The sequence below is a fragment of the Acartia tonsa genome, chromosome 11, assembly GCF_053477335.1.
Source record: "Acartia tonsa isolate MP-2025a chromosome 11, ASM5347733v1, whole genome shotgun sequence".
Classification (NCBI taxonomy): Eukaryota; Metazoa; Arthropoda; class Copepoda; order Calanoida; family Acartiidae; genus Acartia; species Acartia tonsa.
The window spans coordinates 15,313,711-15,338,024 of NC_137270.1; the positions used below are offsets into that span (position 1 = coordinate 15,313,711).

General features: G+C 36.1%; 2 protein-coding genes across 5 annotated transcripts in view; both read right to left on the reverse strand.

Moving 5' to 3' along the window:
* Positions 1-24,314, reverse strand: part of LOC145332239 (sorting nexin lst-4-like) — a 491,682-nt gene that overhangs the window by 278,617 nt on the left and 188,751 nt on the right. The gene's annotated exons all lie outside the window — the stretch shown is intronic.
* Positions 1-24,314, reverse strand: part of LOC145331526 (uncharacterized) — a 167,294-nt gene that overhangs the window by 20,035 nt on the left and 122,945 nt on the right. For both annotated transcript variants that reach the window (XM_080176223.1, XM_080176224.1), the window contains exons 7-8: positions 5,439-5,543; positions 4,794-4,896 (exon numbers count right to left, since the gene is read on the reverse strand). In XM_080176223.1, the coding sequence (XP_080032349.1) occupies positions 4,794-4,896; positions 5,439-5,543 (208 nt within the window). The remainder of the gene's footprint in view (positions 1-4,793; positions 4,897-5,438; positions 5,544-24,314) is intronic.

The following is a 24,314-nucleotide window of genomic DNA, read 5'->3' on the forward strand; positions in this document are numbered from 1 at the left end:
CCAGGCCGCTGCTACCGCTGCCAGGGGAGAGGCCACCGAGCTCGAGACTGCCCAACGCCTGTGGAAGTTAGCCTAGAGGAGAGACGCACCCAGCCGCGCCGTGACCGTTCTGCCAAGTGTGAGCGTTGCCACTATGACGGTCACACGGCGGCCGATTGTAGAGCTGACTGGGCCCAGGTAGCCAGCCGCAGGCGCACCGCCGACAAGGGTGCCCCTCCAGGGAAGCCCAGCAGAGTGGCCCACATGGAAGGGAGCGCGCCCCCAGCACCACCACAGCAAGCAGCCGCCCCCAGAGCTGCGGACCGAGCCGATGGGATGCCGCAGTTTGGGACTGTCCCAGCTAGGATCAACGTACTGGGCGGCGCGGCTGAACCCAACCGGGTTGGCCTAGGCTTCAGTCTTAACCATCTGGGGCCAGAGCTGATACAGCCCACCAACATAGCCGAGCCAGAGGTGCTGAGGCCCCAGCCTTTTAGCCTCAACATGATGGAACCTGCCCGACTGAGCCTACCCAGCAAGAGTGGAGGGGCGCTGCCCAGCGTCCCTGAGACGGTGTATGGGGAGGTCCTGGCAGCCGCCGAACGAGAGAGGCAGGAGGTGCTAGCCAGCACCTCTGCATCGATGTATGGGACGCCACCCGGCGTCGCCACCTGGGATGATGGGGGGGTGCTATCCAGCGCCTCCCACCTGGTGCCTGGGGCGACAACCGTCGCCGCCACCGAGATACCTGGATCCTGGAACGAGCCAGCCTCCAACCTGATGTCTGGGGCGACAACCGTCGCCGCCACCGAGAGACCTGAGTCCTGGAACGAGCCAGCGGTCCCAGAGGAAGGGGTGACACCCGTCACCCCCAGTCAGCCAGCGCCACTAGCCTGCAGGGAGAGCCCAGCTACATGCCATCCAGAGCCCCCTGCCAGCCAAGGGAACCCAGCTGCTCAACATCAGGATAAGTTGAATTTGTTAAATGTGTTGTATCCAAGATATTGTAAAAAAACAGCCTTGCCTGTGCCCCCTGCACCAGAGGCTGGGGAGATTGAAATTTGGGAAAATAAGGACTTGCCTGTGCCACATGCACCTGAGTTCCTAGGGCAGGGGAGGGAAGTGAGTAAGGGCGAGCCTGTGCCACATGCACTTCAGCCCCATGCCACTGGGCATGCTTTGGACAAGGGAAGGGAGCACTTAGGGCTAGGGGAGCCGACACCCAGGCAAGTGCCAGTCGCTTGCCAGTCTGTCATTGGGGAGGGTATCGGGGTGCCTCGGCCGCATACAGATAACGCTCAATGGAAACTTGTATCTAGCCAGGAGCAGCCCAGCCGTGTCCAGTCCCAAGAAGCAGCCGTGACCAGAGCTGAAGATCCCCAGCCGCGTGTACGAGGAAGATGGTTGCCTGGAAGCCTCTCCCATTGGTGGATGGTCCTGTGGGGCCTCCTGCTGGCAGCCGTGTGGCCTACAACCAGCTACGTCCTGGTGGGGTGGGACTGTGCCAACCCCACCCATGTCACGTCTTACAATAAAGAAAAGATGTGTAACACGGAGCCCCTACACCAGGAGGTGCCCCTTGGCCATGAAGTACACGTCCTGCAGCAAGTCAAGGTGAGGGAAACCACCGGGTACAGTTGTCAGCTCACCGTGTCCCAGTGGACATTCAGGTGTGGGGTATGGGGTCACCTCAAGGTGACCTCGGTCCCCACCCTCATGAGGCCAACCAAGATAGACCCAGAAGCGTGCCGAGACCTGGCCAGGAACCGAGTCTACACGTTGCCAGGCAAGACCCAGCCACTGACGTTCCAGCTGAACCATCCCCTGTTCTTCACCATCGACATGGTGGGCGCCCTCGTCAACAGCCCCGAGGGGGTAGGTTGTGAGGGGGAGGACGTCCACTTCGAGGGCCAGCTATACCGCAACGAATTAGTGCTCCAGGAGCGACGGCTGCTGGTCAAGGAGGAGACCTATGTGGTGGAGGATGGACGGGTGGAGTCCCAGTCTGACCACCTGACCCTAGAGTGTCCCCATTCTGAGCTGTCCTGCATCACTGGGGAAGCAACCTATGTGTGGGACCACCTGGGAAGAGATTGCCCCTTGAGGCTGATCCGCAGCCTCCAGCCCAGCCTGGTGATGGATGCATATCTGGTTGACCATCAGGCCCAGTTTTTCATCAACATGACCAACCCCACCTCGATTGTGAACTGCGACTTCGAGGCCCATGCCACAAACCATCCAGCGTTGTTCGTGGCAGCTGACCCAGCCGCGGCTGCGCTGCCCAGAGTGTCGGCCAGGGATGTTGACGTTCCCCTTCAAGCACAGATACATGCAGGTTATATTGGGTTTACCCTGGAAACGCGCATGAAAAGCACCGCAGCAGAAGAAGTAGCGGCCAACTGCTGGAAGCTCCAGCAACTAGACCCGGCCCACCCGGTGCGTGTCCAGGGGAGCACGTTCTCGGTACTGAGGGGAGACATCCTGCTGCAGCTGACCTGCCAACGTCACAAGTACGTTGTCCGCGAACACAAGGAGTGTTGGGACAAAGTGCCAGTAGAGCCCACAGGTTTTGTAGACGCTGTGACACGGGTATACAGTGAACACGCCACCAAGATTCCCTGCTCCTCCACCTACCCCCTGACTGTGCACGCGGAGGAAGGCTGGATAGAGTTAACCCCCGCTCCCAAGAAGAGGCCACCCCCGCTGGATACGCCTAAACAGTTGTTGACAGAACCCTTAGATGACTTCAGTTCAGGTGGCTTGTATTCGCAGGCTGAGTTGAACGACTGGCAACAACTGCTGGCGTTCCCAGCATACAAAAGTGCCATGCTGACCGGCCTATCCTATGGCTCCTGCGTTCAGCAAGGCAGCTGTTCGGCCACAGGAGACCATGGGATAGTGTCCTACAACATTGACCGACTGGCGGAGGAAGGAGAGGCAGCCCTGGATGTCTGGGCTGGATTTAGACAAGCCATCCACGAGTGGGGAGATGGCGCAGCCATACTGTGTTTGCTGTTGTTGATCCTCAAACTGCTGGGGGACCTAACCATCATTTCCCTGGCAGCAGCACAAGGAGGAGTCCGAGCAGCCCTGAATGCGATATCACAAGTGTTCCTGTACCATCCAGCTTTATATAGGAAAGCGCTGGCTAGAGCCAGGCTCAACCATGCCAAGTCCCGGGACTTTTCAGTGGACTGGGATGCCATTCCCATTGGCAGGGAAGCAGCCGAGGAAATGGTGTCTATGAAATCAACTGACAGCGGGCATGACCGCCCAGGTAGGCCAGGACCGCCCTCTGGCAGACCCCGCGGCCCCTCAGGAGGACAGGCCGCTGCTCAGACGATCAACCTGGCAGCCAGTGCCCCAGCCGCTGCCAACAACAACCAGCAGGCCCCACTGCTGACTGTTCCAGCAACAACTGTGCCACCAGCAAACCTGATACCTGCCGGCGCTGACCAACGTGTCCAACCTAAGCCAGCCTCTGCCTTCTATCCCACATTGGGAGCCCATCAACCCTAAGAAGATACTCACCACTAGGATTCCATTGAATCATTATCGTTTGTATATAATTTTAGCCCTAAGGAGCGGACCGAGGGCCTCAACCACTGTCGGAAGTCTGGTAGGGAAACCACCTCCCAGCCTTCCGAGGGGAGAGTTGTGGTATTCGGCAACCGTGAGCCATGCTTATGGCACCCCTGATCTGGGGTTCGGTGGAGGGTCAATGGCCCTCCCCCGAGTCCTGGGGAAGGGGTCTAGTGACCCCCTCCCTACGCTTAGAATTAATGATTGAATCTGTCATGTTTATTATGGTTAACTGTATTCTTAATTCTCCCCCACCCTTTTCAGGGATGGGGGATCATTATTGCCCAAACTGACCATTGTATATGTATTAGTTATGCTTTTATGTTATGATTATTTATTCCTATCCATGTAATTATTGTTTGTTGTATATAGCTTCAGTATCTTTTAAACCTTCAATAAAGTGACAACTGAAAATAGATGTTGATCATTATCTAGTGAAAGCTAGAGAAGCGTAGCTTCTCTATAGTAAGGTGTCCACGTCTGTCACACTGCCGTAATCTAATTGAACTCCGGTGTCTGCCATTTATCCTCGGCGGATACCACAGAAATACCCTCCCCCTAATTATTAAATAACTTACTGATGATCTATAAAAAGATTCAATGTGAAGGAGAATCATATCTGGTGAGCGGTTAGCAAGATCTTACTCTACAGACACAAAGACATCATACTACTATTATTTCAGGATTTTATAAATCAAAAATTTCAAATTAGTTAGTAGTTTTTGTTAATTAATGTTAAGCGTTAGTTGGTTTAGTTTATCATAATTAATAAAAATATTATTACGTGGGGTGCTGCCATTTCTGCGACCGGCAAAAGTACGTCAAGTTTTTTTATAAAATATGGGTGTGTTTTTGTCAATTTGATTATTAGGTGTTTCACTCACAGGCAAAATTACAACTTAACCACTGTCTAAGACACAGTTTCGTTGTCATTTGCATGAAAATTAGACTGTCAAATTAGACAGTTTTCATGCCAAAAATACACCCTGCGTCAGCCGCCTGTAAGCCTCATAATTCATAGCTTCAGCAAATAAACAAATGAAAGCAAAGCAGCTTATATTGCCTAATAAAAAATTACTTCATAAAATACAAATGACCAATGATATGCCTGTATACATTTTACCATTGATCAATTACAATACTGGCCTATCATTGATTACTTGTATTGTATGACGTCATTTTTTATCAGGCACTATAAGCTGCTTTAATATGAAAGCTTTCCAAATGCCTACCTTCATAATCAAATCTTGTGTAGAAGCTTTGCTCATTGAATTGTCTGGTTTCTTACAGAAGGCTACGGTGTCGTCACGTACGATACACAGTCTTTCTTTCCATCTGAAACAAGGATGATAAAAGCAAAGCTCCCAAAACAGATTGTAGGACAAACGAACATTAACACCTGCATTAAAAAGAAAAAAATATTGGGTATTATCCTTTTAAAAATTTTTTTTTCAATTTTGAAAATTTGAGTAACTTTTTTGGGGAGGAGTGGGGGAATATAAACATTTTTTATTTGAAATCTAAAAGTTTACTTGATTTGAAAAAGACTAAGGTAATTAAATTATAGGTGGGGGATTTAGGATTTTTTAGGGGGAAGGGGTCGTGTTATAAAACAAATTAATAGTTATTTCTCGTATCGTATTATAAACGGCTTTCCGCGGATATAGAATGTACAATTATAAGATTAAAACTAGTTTTTTTAGCCCCGTGGTGCCGAAGGCACCGGCTAAAAAAACTGGTTTTAATCTTATGATTGTACATTTCTATATTCGTAGAAAACTGGATATAATACGATGCTAGACATAGTTTTTTCGTATTCATGAGAACCGGTTCCTATCCACCGGATTCGAATGAATACGAGAAAATGAAATACTTACCTTGAGAAAAGTTTATCTTTCTGTACCCAGAGGACAGTTTTGCTCAGTTCTATTCCCTGCTCTGTCTGTCTCGGCTCTGACTCTCTGATGTGTCCATATTCATCCCTGAAATGTAAAGATGGTAGTAGATTTTTTGCGCATTTTATCAAGTGTATAATTAGGCACTTGACCCTATATCTATATTTGGCGTAGAATTTCTCTTGTTATACTCAAGGAGGGAGGGGACATTGGAAAAAAGTTTTTCACAAACGTGCTTACAATCGTTGTCCTTTGGTAACCTGTATTAAATCTAAATTGGTTGGTAAAAACTAGTAGTATACTAACTTTTCTACCAATGAATAAAGAAAGGGATAATTTTGTTTATCTTGATTTGTGTTGTACACACATTTTTCATCTCCTGCATTATCCTTTACGATACTTTTTTTATTTAATTAACAAACAATTGGAAGTTTTTCTGCATATTATCCTAACAAACCTACAGACAGACAAATACTTTGCATAAAATCACAATTATAAAGAAGGTATGCTATTTAAAAGAGTAAATAAGTTGAAAAATAATAATCAAAAATAATTTTCCAAACGTCGGAGTAGGACAAACGCAGGAGTGGGACAAACGTCGGAGTGGACAAACGCAGGATTTTTGGGACAAACGTCGAAGTGGACAAACTCAGGAGTCCCAATTTTTTTTCAATTTTGAATTTTTTTCAATTTTGATTTTTTTTCAATTTTGAATTTTTTTTTCAATTTTGAATTATTTTTCAATTTTTAATTTTTTTTCAATTTTGAATTTTTTTATACACCCTCCCATCCTCCCTCGGTCCCCTTATTTTTCTTAGTTAGGTTAGGTTAGGTTATAGGCCAGGGGGCCGAGCGCTGCGGCCATAACCATTATTTTGTAGACAGGGGTATTAAAAAAATTCAAAATTGTCATATTAGTAAAATAGCGGACACTCCTGCGTTTTACTTAAGCAATGTCCACTCCGACGTTTGTCCACTCCGACGTTTGTCCACTCCGACGTTTTTCCCACTCCTATGTTTGTCCACTCCGACGTTTGGGACTCCTGCGTTTGGGGTAGGACCATTTTGCGCCCCATGCCCCAGGAAAAATTATTATTTAGAGCCTCTCAGGAATAGGGTTAAAGGAGTTAAAGAGGTGACAAATGAATAACGTAAAACAATATACAAACAGTGATTCCGCAGTTTTCGAGACTATTAGCCATGTTTGGTAGGGAAAGTGTATCTGAAAAAAAAATCTTTAACGGAAACACAATCTCAATGGTTATTATATTATAGACTATATGATAATTTTCAAAAGTGGTCTTGGCTGATTTATTATTGACATGTCGTTGTTAGAGATAGTTTTTTTTTAATACTTTTGTCAAAATTATGGTTAATATACTTCAATACTGATAAATTTTCATAACATATAAAGCTACTCTGATATTCATATTTGATGCTTGTTATTCCTGATTTTTTAACAATGGTAGACAAGCAGTCAAGTCAATAACTTTCTAGGATGACAGGTTAATTTAGAGCCCCATTGTGTACAGTTCATATTCTAAATTGTGAGATTTTCTCGGGTTTTACAAATATTTTCACATAAAAGGTTTAAATGTACAAAACAAAGAGATTTTATAACAAACTAATTATTGATTATTTGCCCTTGTACTTTTAAAACTTGTCTATTAGGTAACTATGATTATTTTGAGATATTTGTTTATGCAATTTTTTTTCTTTTCAAAATAGCAAAGCATCTTTTTAGTTATATGTTTTCTTTTTGTTATAACTAGCGGCTACCCAAGAGGTAATTTAAAAAAATTGGAGCTGCCCAAGTATCAATTTCAAAATTTTCGGGAAAAAAAATTGGATCTGCCCCAGTATCAAATTCAAAATAAAAAAAATAAAAACAAATGGGGGGGATTTTTTTTTTTTTTTTTTTTGGGGGGGGGGTTAGGGGTGTCCCATCCCCCAAGAAAATAGCTTAAAACCACAACAGGACCAAAAGGTAAATACCCTAAAGAGTAGAATCTGATCGGTTCAGCGGTTACCGAGATCTTAAGGGACAGACGGACGGACGGACGGACAGACAGACAGATGGTCTGACGGACGGACAGACATCAAGCTACTTTGTATTATAGATAAAAAAAAGAGGATGTCTTCCTGTCTGTCTGTTTGTACTGAAGGATTTCGCTAACTACTAAATCGATATGTTTCTCCTTTATACCGTAGCTTTGCATAGGTCCTTGACACGTTTATAACTATTTTGGGGGAGGGTACCAACTCCCTCCCAAGAGAAATCGCCCCTAAAAATAATACCTACCTACCCCCACCAGTATATCATATAGCAACTGAAAAAATATAATTTATTCTTTATGACGGATAGACAAATACTTTAATCATCTGTACTAATCCTTTCTTTTTTACTAGCGGATACGCCCCTAGCATCTAATGGCTGTGAATTCGAAGGTGCATATTGAGGCTAGAAAATAGCTTAAAACCATCCCAATTTATTTAAATGAAACAGTCTAAAACCCATCACATATGTGAAGCTAAACTAAAATAGATAACCCAATATGCTCAGTGATTGTTGAGATCTTAAGCTTCAGACAAAAAACCTTACTACTTTGTATAATAGGATTATATTATAAGTATTATAGTATTTTTGTCTGAAGTCTAAGATTTAATAAATTATGTTTTTTATTTTAGGGAGGTTTTCAAATAAATCTCGAGATGGTTTTAGATACTTTATTTTATATTTAAGTCTTGGAATGGTTTTAGGCTACGTTCTGCCCCCATCATATCCTCGAATACAGATCCCCTAGTTACTACGGGCGCAACTGCTAGTAGCAAATAAAGTGTTACTAAAGGTCAGAAAAATTAAATTAAAGGGTTGATAAGTGACTTTCATAACAGAGAATTTAAAAGCAATGAAAAGCAACATAAAAATAGAATAAAGTAATAAGTAAATTTATTTGAAAATAAGATTTTTATCCTAGAAAATTAAATTTTATGTCAGTTTTAGCAAACTTATGATATATCTAATACTAGCGGTTGCGCCCCTAGGAGCCTCTGTGAGCAGTTAGGTGAAGGTGGGGAGAGGGGGGGGGGGTCGATCCTTAACTTTCAAGTTTTTTTGAGAGGGAGGAGATATCCTACCTTACAACCTTCCCTAGACCTATAACAAGCTTTACTGCAAAGAAGAACCATATCGGTTTAGAAAAACACAGAGACAGACAGAAATGCCGTTACTTTTATATAAGTACTAGCGGCTAGCCTCTAGGGGCTTTGCCCCAAGAGGTGTTCAAAAAAAGTTAAGGTGAAATTCGTAAAAAAAAAAAGGACCAAGGATATTTCCTACAAAAAAAAAGGACCAAGGAAATCTTCTACAAAAAAAAAACGAGATCTTAAGCTTCAGACGGACGGACGGACAGACATCAAGCTACTTTGTATTATAAGATAGGGATTTATTAAGAAAGTTAAAAATATGTGTATTACGTTATTCTTGTATCTAAACGAAACAACAAAACGAAGCTAAATTTTCCCATAAATAAAAAGAATTAAAGTGCAATCAAAGCTGGACAAAACAAGAATGACAATATCCATAAAAATGCAGCAATTTTCGGAAGACAAACAAACATTAGAGTAAAGAAATGATTCTCTTATTGTCCTAGGAATCAAGATCCAAAAAATTTTATCCATAGGATAATTATATCACACAAAAAGTTCTTGTCAAGAATGTAAAAAAAATGAGTTTGTATTAAATGGACGACGTATGGACTAAAATGTAACTATTACAGGAATCATCATGCAAAGTTTTTAATCAAAAGGTCAACTCTTACATGCCTAAATTAACAATAATATATAACCGTTTCGGACGTACTAACTGACCGACCCTAATTATAAAAAAGCTTTGCTTTCAAAAACATAACGTTTATCATGATTGATTTAGGTTTTATTTAATTTCAATTCAATAGGACAATTAAGTCATTCAATTATATAAATGTAATTGTCTTCAAAAAGAATAAACAGCGCACGAGTCTTGATTTGTTTTGATAATAAATTTAAAAGTATAGATGTATAACCCAGACAACTACCGGGTTTAATCCGTAGAGACCTTTTTCTCCTGCTTGCAAGTTGCTTTCTGATTTTAGATTTTGTGAAAGTTGTCATCCTTGTAAAAGTATTTTTTACTGACACTCCATAATAAAGAATTTTTAGTAACCCGATCTATCATTCATAGTTAGGCATCAACCCTACGGGACACTGATAAGTTTTATAAAAAAAAATAATGCAAAACATGTCAAACATCGGTTAGATAAGATAGGTAAAATATGCATCCTTACAATAATTCATGCTTTTCTGAATTATTTTTAAAACAATCATGCATCTATTATCCTATAATATAATGTAGTAAGGGGTTTTGTCTGAAGTTAAAGATCTCAATAACTACTAAACTGATTGGGTTCTCTATTTTAGGGAAGATTCACATAGGTTCCTAGATAGTTTAAGGCCATTTACTTTTAGATTTAAGTCTTGAGATGGTTTTAAGCTATGTTCTAGCCCCTATAAACAAGGAGCCGCCATATATTTGTAAAGTTATCCGGCTTTTTACACTTCGAATTTTAAAAATTATATAAGAAAAAAAACCTTTGAAGGTCCTGTCATTTAAACATTTTTATGTCCGTTTGATTGTTCAACCATTAAAGCCGAACAATTTGAGGAAAAAACTATCTATTTATTCTTTGTCTATTCTTTTATTATATTTCTTTTTCCTAAATATTATCCTGTTATCCCCCATCAACCCTGAAAAAGACCCATTAAGTCTATAAAAACATTACCCCTGCCCTACTATGGTCATAATGAGTACAAAACTCCTATGACATATAGATGAAGGAGCGTGTGCCTAGTTTTTTGAAAGCTAATTTGATATTAATTACAATAATATGTTCTATATATGACTGCTTATTTGTATTTTTTCTCGTTTCATTACAAGTTTAAAATTAATTTAAATAAGTGTGCATGGTTTTTAAGATTTTTAAACTATTGTGTAATTTTCTAAATATGGGTATGAGATGATTTACCCACCCACCCTTAAACCAGTGAAGTCAACAACTGATATGAACATACTATGGGGTGAAGAATCTTAGCAAATCTGCCTTTATTAGCTTGAAATCGATTGGGGAAAGAGATAACTGTATTAAGCAGCAGGATGTCTATCTGTGTGTACCAAAGGATCTCACTAACCCACTGGACTGATATGGTTCTCCTTTTCATTGAAGCTTTATAATTATTTTTTTAAGGTTACCTCCACCCTCCCTATAAAAATCAACCCTAGAAGCCTCCCCCCCTCCAAAAAAAGAAGATAAAAATTAATATCCTTTGCCCTATATAACTCATATCATTAATGTTACCCTAACTGTTAAAACCAGAAAACTCTATAATAATAATAATAATAGTGTGTTGCTGTTTAGCTTATTAGAATAGCGTACCTACTCAATAATTATCATTACTAATCCATTTATATGATTGTTTTCATTCTTATTATATATTAAATTTTAATGGCTTGAATAATGATGTAAACTTTTAACTAAATCTTCTATCATATCTTTTTGTGGTATAATTTTGGAATAAAATTTTATAAGTATTTTTTTTACAAATCTATGAACATTATTTTTCTTGGTATAATATGAAAAATAAATAAATAAACTTACAGTTATATTCTTAAAACCAAAATCAATACATAAATTATTAACATAAATGATAAAGAATAGATTTTTCCATTATGGCTTCGAAACCGATTGATATCCGTTGGATTAGAACCGGTTCTCATTCTTATTGAATAATCATGTATAGCATCGACTTATAGACAGTTTTCCACGAATATTAAATGACATCATAAAATAAATACTAGTTTTTTTACCTTGGCTACCCACCATTCTGGGCTAAAAACTATTTTTAATTTTTTATTTTAATATCCGCAGACAGCTGTCTATAAATTATGCGATAAATAGCCCTTATCGCAACGTATAATTGACAGTTTTACGCGGATAGCAATAATATATTTTTTTTATTCTTTATAATACGATTCGAATTTCGATACATGACTTTTCAGTATGGCATCAGAACCGGTTTTCATCAAGCGGAATTAAAACAATTACTTTTTCTGCTGCTGCTGCTGCATTGCTGCAAAAAATTGAGTCTATTTTATATCCAAGATTAATTGAATAATATAAGGATATAAAAATATCCTTTAAGCCATACAGATAGAATAAAATATAGATTAGATAAATAAAATTTTCCCCTAAGGTCTTTCGCAACCGACTGTAAATAAAAGAAAAGAATTTCTATAATAAAATGGACCGACAAAACGCTTTTATTTAGTTTTAAAAATCATTATCAATATAAACAAGGATGACAACATCCATAAAAGTGAAGCTTCATAAATCTGACAAAAGGACAGGCTAACAGTAAATTAAATGAAAAAAAAGAGAATATGTTTTATACGTATAAATAGAATGTAAATCTTTTATAAAATGAATTGTATACAGAATACTTCATTATAGAGTGGCTTCACTGATTACGTTGTACCTAATCGTGCTAGGAATTATTCTTACAGAAATCTAAATAATATAAAGACTTGCAAGAATCATCATGCAAAGTTTTGTATTAATAGGACTTTTCTAACATGCCTAAATTAAGGCCTTTACGGACGTACATATTAAATTTAGAAAAACTTTGCTTTTCAAACGATTATCTTCTTATTTAAGGATATAACAATTAATCAATAATTTTATCATTATAATAAATAATTTAAGTGGTAGAAATGGGAATTTGAACATGAGAAGAAAAAAAATAAAATTGAATAATAAAATAATGTTCTCAAAGTCCTTTAAAATAGTTTCTTCAATCATGTTGTTAAATATTTATAAAAAATAATTTTCTCCAAATGCTCTATCATTGTAGCAGCCATAATGTCCATTTTCTTTTTATTTTGATTTCAACAGATATGATTAATTTGACATAATGGACTATATCTCTTTGTTAACAATTCTATCATATATATTGTTGGACATTGTATTATTTGAAAACTAGCATTGGGGGGAAGAAAACACTCCCTTAAATGTTTGAGAGGTGGAAAAATCCTTTATTAATCTTTTCAAACAGCAAAGCTGATGTCTTATTCACTTTGACTGTCCGTCCTTAATAAGAACTGTGATTTTCTCAGTTGCTATTAGTGAAAGACGGCTTAAAACTGAAATCATTTTGACAAATTGCTATCCACTCTTTGAATAACTCTATCCGTCTGTCTGTCCGGTCTATAACGCTAGGGGCAATATCTCTAGGGGGGGGGGGGTGGTTATAGGTTATTTTCTCCAACATAACCTTTAAATATTCCGTCCTTAGAAGCTAGGGTCTGTTCCTGCTAAATATGGCAATTAACACGCATTTAGCTTTTAGCCCTTTAAACATTGAATATCTGTGTCAGTGTGTGTTTGTATGTGTGTGTTTGTGTGGCTGTTTGTAAATGTGTCTTTGTGTGTGCGTGTGTAAATTTTGTGTGTGAGTGTGTGTGTATGTTAGGGAAATTATGAATATTAACCTAAGGCAATTCAGATATCTGTGTAACACTAACACACACAGATACACACACACACACACACACATACACATCAAACAGACTGCAGACAGACCAATTTAAAGACACACATACACAAACATATTCTAAAATTGACATGGAACTAAAAAAGGGTGAGTTCGAAAAAGACATGCTTAGTTGAAAAGTTTATAAAAGAGAAATAAAAGTTGAGGGTTGTCGTTGACATACTCCCCCATAAATTAGATTAAAACCTGTCAGAGGCCTTAAAGAACATTACTTCAACTAGTGGTTAGTGAGATCTTTTAGTACAGAAGACAGACACATAAATATTTAGATATTCTATTAATTAATAATTAATAGGTTTGAAAGCATGAAACCAATGTGAAGAAGTAACACCTTTTGAAAAGAGGCCTGGGCGAATAGACAGACAGACAACCCGATAGCCAAAGAGTAGCCGCGATTTCTAAGTCTAAAGTGGAACTTTTTTCTAACTTCGTCATTAACTAATTATATGCATGACACAAAAACTAAAGGTCTCTATTAACAATTGGAATATAGTAGAATTTGTATACATAGGGTGCTGCTTATAGCTTCATTTTTTAAATATCCATGTACTTCTGTTTAGGACATAAAGGTCTCCATTAACAATTGGAATATAGTAGAATTTATATACATCGAGTGCTGAACTAGAGCTTATGGTTCAAATAACCATGTGCAGTTATTTTACATAAAGCTAAAGGTCTCTATTAAATTTGAATACATAAAAAATGTATATTGTGTATTCTAAATATATGTGTGCATTTGTATGTCCATTTAGATCTAGGAAACTATAATAGAATGTTTCATAATAGATAAGATTTGATTTGCCCTGTTTCATAATTAGGTAATCATAAGATTTAGTCATTCTAAACCAATGCTATTCTATTGTGAATGGGGTGTTAGAATGTTAAAATTCTTAAGGCAATGAAATAGAAGGAAGGTAACTTTTGATGAAGAAGTATGTTTTAGAAATATGACAAAAAAATAAGGGTAGAGCCCAAGAAAGTGGACATTAAATTGATATACATTCCCAATGATAATAAACAAGATTGAACATTATATATTATAATTATGGTTAAAACAATTGGACACTTCCAGTTTGAAACAAACCAATCAAAATTTAGTAAAAGTACCTTAAGTTTTTAAGCCACAGAGCTATATATAAAACTTTGAGTGCTAGCATAATTATCAGTACAATGTACCCTTGGTTTCCAGTGCTACTGCATATGGATATAATTAGCTTTGTTTTCCATAAATTAATTGCTTTGTATGGTACATTTTGTTGAATATTTTAAACTAAGATCCATATTATTAATACTTTAAATCAGGGCTCAGCAGCCGAGCGTAGGCCGCGCAGAAAACGCCAAACATCCGAGAGCTAGATGAATTTTACTGAACAGTCAAATAGAATGTTATATCAAAAATGCGTATAGACATCCAGCGGGTCTTGTTAGTTATTAACGTAAATTTTCATCAGGCTTTTTATATGGCTAATGCGCGGTCACCAAGCCTCACTTAAAATTATACATAAACGCATATCCGGGGTAATAGTGTTATGTATTATGTAATTAAGTCTTGTTTTCAAAAGTGCAGCTTTTCTACAATTAAGAAAACGGTACTCTGATATAGATATAATTGAGTCGCCCTATACAATTCAAACCTTAATATACATTTCTGAGCGTAGCAACTATATAACCACAATCAAAGAGTCAGTTTGTCTATTTTAATAACATATACCCAAAAGTCTGACGATTTACGCAAGTTTTAAAAGTGTAGGTGCAAAGACTGCTTCTAAAAGTTGAATTGACATTTTACTTAAAATTATTTTTGTTTTTTTTTATTTTGATAAATACGCCTTTATAAAAAATAGTTGTATAACGCAAGTGAAAAAAAACCTTATGTACAGAATATAAACTGTCTTAAATCAGACCCTAAATTCGCCTGTCATTGGATAGAGAATTGAACTTAGAAATTAATAAATGAGAGGAGATTAAAGCATTACACACACACATACAGACAGACAGACAGAAACTGTGTATCATTTAGAGTAGCGCAGCAAATGAACAAATATAAAATAAGAGGAGATTTTAGAATGTAGAATGTATTTATACAGAAGTGAAATAGCTGAGTAGACAGCAGACAGGACAGATGTCAGACATACACTAAGTGGCAAAAATAAACAAATATTAAAAGTGTTGGTAATTTTTAAACACACTTTTAAAGTGTTAGCCAAGACTAGGTGTAAATCACTTAACTCATAATTATATTCAGGAAGCCAGATGAATAATAAATTTTAAAAAAACGATTTCGTTCAATAGTAGCGAAGATGTTTGAAGTTAAAAAGCACAAAATAAATATTATGGGGAATATACCCCCTTAATTATTTCGCCTAAAGGAATCTGAAAAACAGCTGTTCATGAAAAAAGTAAATAATTTTTCTTCAGAAATTATATTCCTATCCTTAATCATATATACAGACAACTTGAATTTTATTTAATTTTAAATAGCTGAAATTTCAAGGGCTCTTTTTAATGGTTTATTTACTTCTAGTGGCTACGCCTTTTGAGTTGGGGAGGGGGGGGGGGGGGGTTGAGTCGATTCTTCTCCAATTTTCAATCTTAGACTTTTAAAAATGTTATAAAATGGGAATTTTGATCGTCACTTTAGGTTGCTAATAAAGTCGTCAGATATTGGTCAATGTGTTCATGGGAGGAGGTGGGGGTGTATTGTTATAATAGCCAGCTTGATGAGTATTATATCAGGGTATGCAAGAATCTCTAACAATATCCACATATTCTATATCCATTAATAAAAGTATGATCAAAGCCAACTAATTTCAATTCCCGTATGATTTGCAAAATTCTATATTTGGATTATTATCAGGGATAAAGGGATCGTGTAATGAAAATCAATGTATCTTTCAACATTTCTTGTTTGAAATCCAGTTTGAAATACTTTAATTAATGGGTGAATAAAGGGTTTCAAAATAATTTAACCGCCATTGTCAACTCCCTCCTTGTTGATTATAACATAGAAATAAATTAGAAATACAGGGTGTCCCAAAAATGTTGCATTTTGCCTTTAAAACTAAAATATACTTGTTTGTCTTTTTATTATTCCTATTCTTCGTTTTTACCTAAACATTTAACGTTGTTTTCTTTTTCACAATGGGACCTAGAAATGAGAAAAGTGTGAAACAATTTTATTATTAAAAACTTACCGCCCTGTATCTACTATTTCAGGATAAACAGTTTTAGGAATTAATTTTAGATCTATCTTATACTAAACCAGATATAAAGCAATACAAATCTGATTGGCTTTAAATTAAATACTCTCTGCGTTTTTTACAATCTTTTTTAGAACCCGTTCTGTTATTTGTTAGATCATAATTGTTTCCAGTTTTATAGAAAAAAAGAACCAATCTTCAAGATTTTCCCCCCAGTAATTTTAATCTGTCAAAGGATTGATTTTGTTTATCATAATTGGATGATGATTAATTTATTGTCCATCTTATTGTTCAATAGAATGCTAAAGTTTTCAATTTAAACTATAATAATTGTTATTTATAAATATAAATGGCTTAAAACCAGCCTATAAATATTTATAACTCAAAAGGTAATAGATATGCATTATCAAGGATCTTAAGAAACATACAGACACGCAGACAAACATCCTGTTACATGTGTAAGATTTGGAATGTTAACTAGAGCCTAACACCAGGAATACAGGGATAAGAAAATGGCTGATAATTTGATCCCCGTCCCTAATGCTAATTCACAAAATTACCCCTTCTCTAAATCACAATTAGTAGTTGAATTGTCTGGACACTCAACTTAATGAACCAACCAATCAACCAAAGTCCCCAAAGTTGTGAAGCCAACGAATAAGAAAACATTATTATAAAACTTTGGGAACTAGTGTAATAAACAGCCCAATGTCTCCTCCCTCCCTGACGTAACCCCCACTTGGTAAGACTGTAATTAGAAACAAATTCGTCAAGATAGTTCACATGTTCAATCATATTCTAGGTTTAAACAAAACAACAAAATTTTGAAAATAGGACCAAAAACACTAAAGATATGGATAAAGATATAAAAATAACCTAAAACCTGTTAAAAAGTAGTCTGACCGCCATTTATATTTTATAGTTCATTATGCTCCTTATTGATGGGAATGTTGACAAAAAGTTTCAGCCTTCTATCTTAAATAGGAGCCAAGAAAATCACCTTTCTCCCATTTCGTCTCTTACAGACAGACGAACGGACGGAGAGACAGGTGAACATTTAGAATTAGATAGTGGCCTCGCTACTAATAATAGCAGCTATGCCCCTAGGATCTATGGTCACTGTTTTCAGAGGGGTAGATTAGAGAAGAAAAAAGCCTAAAACCGTGCTAGGGACTATGTGAAGTTTCCTTAAAATGAAGAAATAGAATCGTTACAGTAGTTTTGCAAATAGATCTTACTATTTAAATAAAACAGAAAGACATACAATGCATGGTTTGAACTCTATCTTACACAGCAACTGAGTAAATCATGTGTATTATTGAATAAATGAGAATTACGGACATAGTATGTAATAATATTAGAAATGCTTATTGGTCAGATGAATCTTCACAAAAAAAAAATCAGCTTCCTATCTCTAATAAAAGACGAGTAGTCAATATTTATTTTCTGGTAGATCATTACCGTAAGGAATCTTAAAAACAACAAAGCTTTGTATTATAAATAACAGCTGAGAAAATCACATTTCCCTCAAAACTTACCTAAAAATCATAATAGATTTTAATTTATTACTACTTAAAAATGCGTCTGTTTGATGGAATACAATTGAAGAGCAATGTACTTTATAAACAGGGTAACATAGTTTATTTTACTTACTCTGACGTTCCTACGAACAGTAAGGCCCTACACTGTTAAAAATAATTTTTTTATTTAGTATCAATTGATACTCTGGAGAGTATTGGACCTGTAAATATGCTACAATTATATAATTAGTATATAACACTATGTAGTACTATATAACACAATAATTATTACTATACAGAATCATTACATTTTTTAGTATTGATTGATATTCTCTAGCGTACGGGAAAATACTCTAGAGAATAGTTTTTTAATATAGTAATATTTGATACGTTCTAGCGTACGGGAAAATACGCTGGAGAATAGTTTTTTAGTATAGTAACATTTGATACGTTCTAGCGTACGGGAAAATACGCTGGAGAATAGTTTTTTAATATAGTAATATTTGATACCCTCTAGAGTAAGGATCAATACTTTACAGATTAGTTTATTATTATAGTAACAATTCATACTTTCTAGAGTAAGAATCAATACTAACTTAAAATTTACTACAATTAATAAACACTTTTAATCTAGTTCTGAGGTGTTATAACATTTAAGAATAACATAATCAGAGGGTAAATGTATTGTTATAGTAAAATGTTTAAGGGAACCACAAAAGGGTGGTACTACATGGATCTTAAGAGATAAGACAATAGACGATAAATTGATGTTCGTACCCAATTATAATAGACAAAACTGCCACTTTTGTAGATTAAATTATTAGTTGTAAAGTTTGGACAATGCAAGTTAAACCATCCCATCAATATTTAATTTAAATAAAGTCCAATCAAATCATCTTTTAACATCACCCTGCCCCCCCCCCTCTCCCTCCCACCTACACACAAAATAAGATAAACATAATAACCCCTTTTGCAAAATTAAACTGTAAGTGGAAAAGTTTATACAATGTTTCTTTTTACTATCCAATCTTGATTAAACCTTACCCCAATGATTATAAATTCGTTCTGTAAATATTTTATCTGCCACTGTCATAACGTTATATCCATGTATAACTCTTAGAACAACCCTCAATTATAATCATCCCCCAAAATTACTTTGCGATTGTATATTATAACAGCAAATTACATCACTATCTTCTGCGACCTTGGCATCTAGGCGCTCTAAAATTTATGAATACATAGCCTAAAACCATCCTAAGACGTATAATTGCTTCATCAATTCCAAAAGCTTCCCTGGAATTGAAAAAAATAATTGGTTTAGTGATCTTTAAAAAACAATATTACTTTAAATATACAAAAAAAAATCCTATCAAAAAGGTTAAATGTTTAAATGGACGCACTTACTTTCTGGTAACGATAATAAAGTTGCTACACTTCCCAAATCGTACATAACTGTTATAGGAATCATCATGGAAAATTTTGAAACGGTAGGACAATTTTAACATGCTAAATTAACGATGAAAACTATCAGTTACGTACGGATGGATGAAATCTATTATAGAAAAGCTTTGCTTTTAAAAAGTCCTCCAGACATAGTATCTATCAATGGCAACAACAGTATGACCTTTCGTTTTTACAAGAAGATCGTTACTTTTTATTTCGGTCATTTACTAAATTACTTTTTTAGTAGCGGAGCTACTCTATGTACAATAATTATTACGATAACTTCATTTCTACTACGTTAATAAAAATATAATAAATATCCGCTGGATTAGAATCGGAACATCCATACTGAAAAATCATTTAAAGCATGGTATTACAGACAATTTTCCACAACTATCATAGTAAAAACCTTAAAATTAATACCAGTTTTGTTAACTCTGGCTTTCGGCCCCTCGGGGCTAATAAAACTGGTTTAAATCTGTATTTTTTATGAAAGCTGTCTATAATACGATGCGATACATTATATTATTACAGATAGATCATTACAGACAAACATTTGGAAGGACAGACAGACAGACATACATATTGATTATTTACTGCACAACTTATGGATGTTATCATCCTTGTTTTCTTATTTATTACTCAACCACGACTCTAAATGACAGATTTCACCAGAAAGGCAGATAAATGATAGTTTCTTTTCTTAAAAAAAAGAATGAGAAAGTTATCAAATTAAGCTAAAGAGGGGACATTAGACTGTTAATAACACTAGTATCCAAAGTTTTATAAACAAAAATTGGGTACTTTAATCAAATTGTAATTGGCTGGTGCATAAGCTAGCAGTGTCTAAGCACATTTAATGTACAGAGGGGAAAATTTTGTGCTTCATCATTGGGGATGTTTAAAATTTTTTTTTTCGTTGTATTTTAACCATTGCTTCAAATCATTGAATTTTTATAATGTAAGAAAATATAAAAAGTATTTAATTTAAGAAAAGATAAATTTTCCCATCTGCTAACTGTTTATTGTACAATTTTGAAATAATTTTAAATGAAGATTTGACGTGTCTTTTATCATTCTTTTTAAATGAAGTCTTACCCTAGGGTAATATATTAAGGTAGTCAAATAAGAATAGATAAAATTCTTGTGCATATAGCATAAACTGGGATCGAGAACCGTCAATTATAGAATAACTCGGTTGCATGATTGGGGATGTACATCTATTCATTGTTCATTGTCTTATCCCTTAAGGCCTCTGGTATAAAAAAAGAGAGAGAGAGGGGACAATGGGCTGTAAAGTATACTAGTCTCCAAAGTTTTATATTAACGTTTTCTTATTCGTTGGCTTAACAACTTTGGGGACTTTAGAGAATTTTGATTGGCTGAATCATTAAGTTGAATGTTCAAACGTTTCAACTACTTATTTTGATCCCTAAAAGAGATAATTCTTTTGTCATCATTGAGGATGTGCATCTATTTATCAGCCATTGTCTTAACCCTTTAGATTCCTGCACATTGATACAAAACCTTGGTGAAGTGCAGGCTGCAGCTGACGACAATGTAATCAGAAATGACATAAATGAACATGGTTGACAATTTCCATACATAGCGCAGATTAGAACAAATTTTTCATATACCTATACTTAAAAAGAAGGATTATTATACCGAAAGATCTCGTTATGGAATAATTATGTTCTCTTTAGCAGTTAAGCTTCTGCCTTTTTTAGGTAACTCTAACTAAACCCCTCCAAGAGAAATTTTAATTAACCCTTTCCAACCTCTTTTACCTGATTTATTACTTTAGGGGTCAGCTGTAACATGGGCCAAACCTTTACAGTAGGTCTCATGGCACTAACATCCCAACTATTTCAGACAACCAACCCTTTGATTGCACGACCTCTGTATGGAAGTCCTAACTGCGCGTGTTAATGGTAATGCGCCTGTTTTGGGCAAAGGCTTCCCCCTTCTCTTACTATTAATGGTGCGCATCTGACATAGCAGCAATTGAAACAGCTTTTGACATCTTAAGTTATGACGCTGTTTGGGCTAAGATTCGAACCCATTCCCTACCCAACGACGTGCTTCCTATGATCCACCTACAAAATGATAGAAAAGGCGAGTTAAAGAGAAGCTGCGCTACTTTAAAAAAATTTAAAATGAAAATATTTCCTAATTTTATATATTTTGTAATAACAGTGGTTGATTTCCACCCTTTGTTTAGATATATTTAACACTAAAATACGCACACACACACGCTCAAAGTAAGTCTTAAGAAGTTTATATGTTTTAAAATTATCATTTAGGCTTATTTTTAAGTTTTGTATTTATTTTTTCATGATTTTAAAAACTTTGAAACTTAATTTTGGTGATAATGTCTACTATCGTCTTTTTGATGCTTAAGATCTCAAAAACATAAACATAGATTTTTACGAAACAATAACTTTGCATGTTCTAAGCTCTTGATTATTAAAAAAAAGAATAATTTCAATTTAAGCCTTTCTGTCAGCAAAAGGATTTCACTAAATATTGTTATTATTAGGTTTATTTTTGGGGAGGATACCTAATACCTTCGAATCAAAACGTCCCCGGAAAAATATTTCCCCCTTTCTCAAGTGCTCCCAGAAGCCTCTAGGGGCGTAGCTAGTCTTAGTCTGCAACTAAATCCTACTAGAGTGCTGTAATTTGAAATAATTCTACTTTTGATATATCTCCATTGAACATATCAAATCCTAGTGTCATGACATAATATTTTTCAAGAGCTCTTTTTAAAAGAGTGATTCTTTTGACGCTCCCCTTTTAAACAAGGATGTGCTTATGTTTTAATGTCGCGCAGCAGTATATTGAATAAATTATTTGTGGATCATTTATCTATTGTCTGTCTGTCTGAATGTCTGTCTGTCTGTTTATCTGTCTGTCTGTTTGTCTGTCTGTTCGTATGTTTGTCTGTCTGTTCGTATGTTTGTTTGTCTGTTTGTCTATCTGTTTGTCTGTCTTGTTTGTCTGTTTATATGTGTGTCTGTCTGTTTGTCTGTTTATATGTTTGTCTGTCTGTTTATATGTTTGTCTATCTGTTTGTCTGTCTGTTTGTCTTCTGTTAGTCTGTCTGTTTGTCTCTCTTTTTTGTCTGTCTGTTTGTCAGTGTTGTTTGTCTGTTTGTCTGTCTATTTGTCTGCCTGTCTATCTCTCTATTTGACTCTCTGCCTGTCTACCTCTATATCTGTCTGTCTGCCTGTCTACCTCTATATCTGTCTGTCTGCCTGTCTACCTCTATATCTGTCTGTCTGCCTGTCCACCTCTTTATCTGTCTGTCTGCCTGTCTATCTATCTATTTGACTCTCTGCCTGTCTACTTCTATATCTGTCTGTCTGCCTGTATAACTTTCTTTCTCCATGTCTTTCTCTCAGAATGTCTGTTTGTTTGTTTGTCTGTATGTCAATATAAATGATTGACATTCTCAAAGACCAACCAACCATCACACCTACGATATAAAGTAGCTTCGCTACTAAAAATCCTACACACAGAGACACAGAAGATCACACACACACACAGAAATTGTTACAAAATACCGCTAATTCGGGCCAAAATCATGGGGGCACTTTTTGGTTTCAATATCTTTGTTCATTTTGACGTTACAAGGAGCTACTAGGAATATGCGAGATATTATACATAGTTTTAAAAAACTCAAGAGGTGGGGGATGCCCTTAATATTTATTTTTGTTTTTGAAAATTAATTGGGTGGAATAATGTTGTTGTTTCTTTTATTTTGATGATCAACAGTGCTACAACAGAAAAAATAATCTTATTTTTTTTATAATTCCACTATACAAAAAAGTGCATATAAATGTTATCATCTGAAAATATTCATAATCATTTAAAGACCAATCTTCTAAAGACACATGAATAGCTCAACTGAACACAAGAAACACAATATAGAAAAAGTAGCTGCGAAAGTTAAAAAAAGGTGAAAGATAATTTAATTGTAAGACTAATGTGCGTGTTTGAAAAAAAAGGATTAATTGAAGGCCCCCACTGTTAAGGAGTAAAATCCATGAAACCGCAAAACAAGCTTCATAGCATGGAGCTTGACCTACAACTAATTTTGATGGTTCAAAATTAATATTGATTTATTGATGCATTTTTCTAGTCGATACAGTTCAAAAATAGATTTTATAATTTGTAATTATAACCTTAGGGGGAAGTGTACCCTCGTCAAATAGCCTAAAACCTGCCTAGAACAACACGAAATTATTTAAACTTGTGGGTTGATCAGTCCATCTGCCACCACATCTTCTTTTTATAAAGTTATAGAATAAAGAAAATATCTATAAAAAAATGTAAACAAAATTTTTAAAATATTCTCCTGAACCATAAGGGAAAAAGCCCCTAGAGGCTAGGGGCGAATCCGCTAGTGTTACATAAAGTAGTAAGGTTTTTTGCCTGAAGCTTGAGATATCAATGAATACAGAACAGTTCTCCATTTTACAAAGCTTCACATAGGTTTCAGGTGGGTTTTAAACTATTTAATTAAAGATTGAATACTTTAGATAATTTTATGATTTTTTGTACCCTCTTCGCCGCATCGATGCAAGAGACGATGACGATAGTAACATGAGAATATAGGATGTCAAATGCAAAATATTCAGGCAAATTAGAAAGTAAACTTGGCAACGCTTGTTCATAGCTTGTGGTTTTTTGCCAGTTAAATAAAATAATTGGCAAAGCCTTTAGATTTCATGCCAACCTTTAATTAAGTGATCAGACGTATTAACTTCATGGATAGAAATCAATTTAAATTTTTTAAAGCGAAGCTTTCCTATTATTAGGGTCAGTCCGCCGTAACGTTCGCCTTTATCGCTCATCTAATTTAACACTGACTAATCATAAATTAAATAGTATTGTATTATAGAAAATTTTCCAAGAATATGAAAAAACATAAAATTATTACCAGTTTTGTTAGCCAGCACCTTCGGTTCCTCGGGGTTAACAAACTGGTATTAATTTTTTATTTTTTACTTTAATATCCACGAAAATCCGAAAAAAAAGCTGAGAGA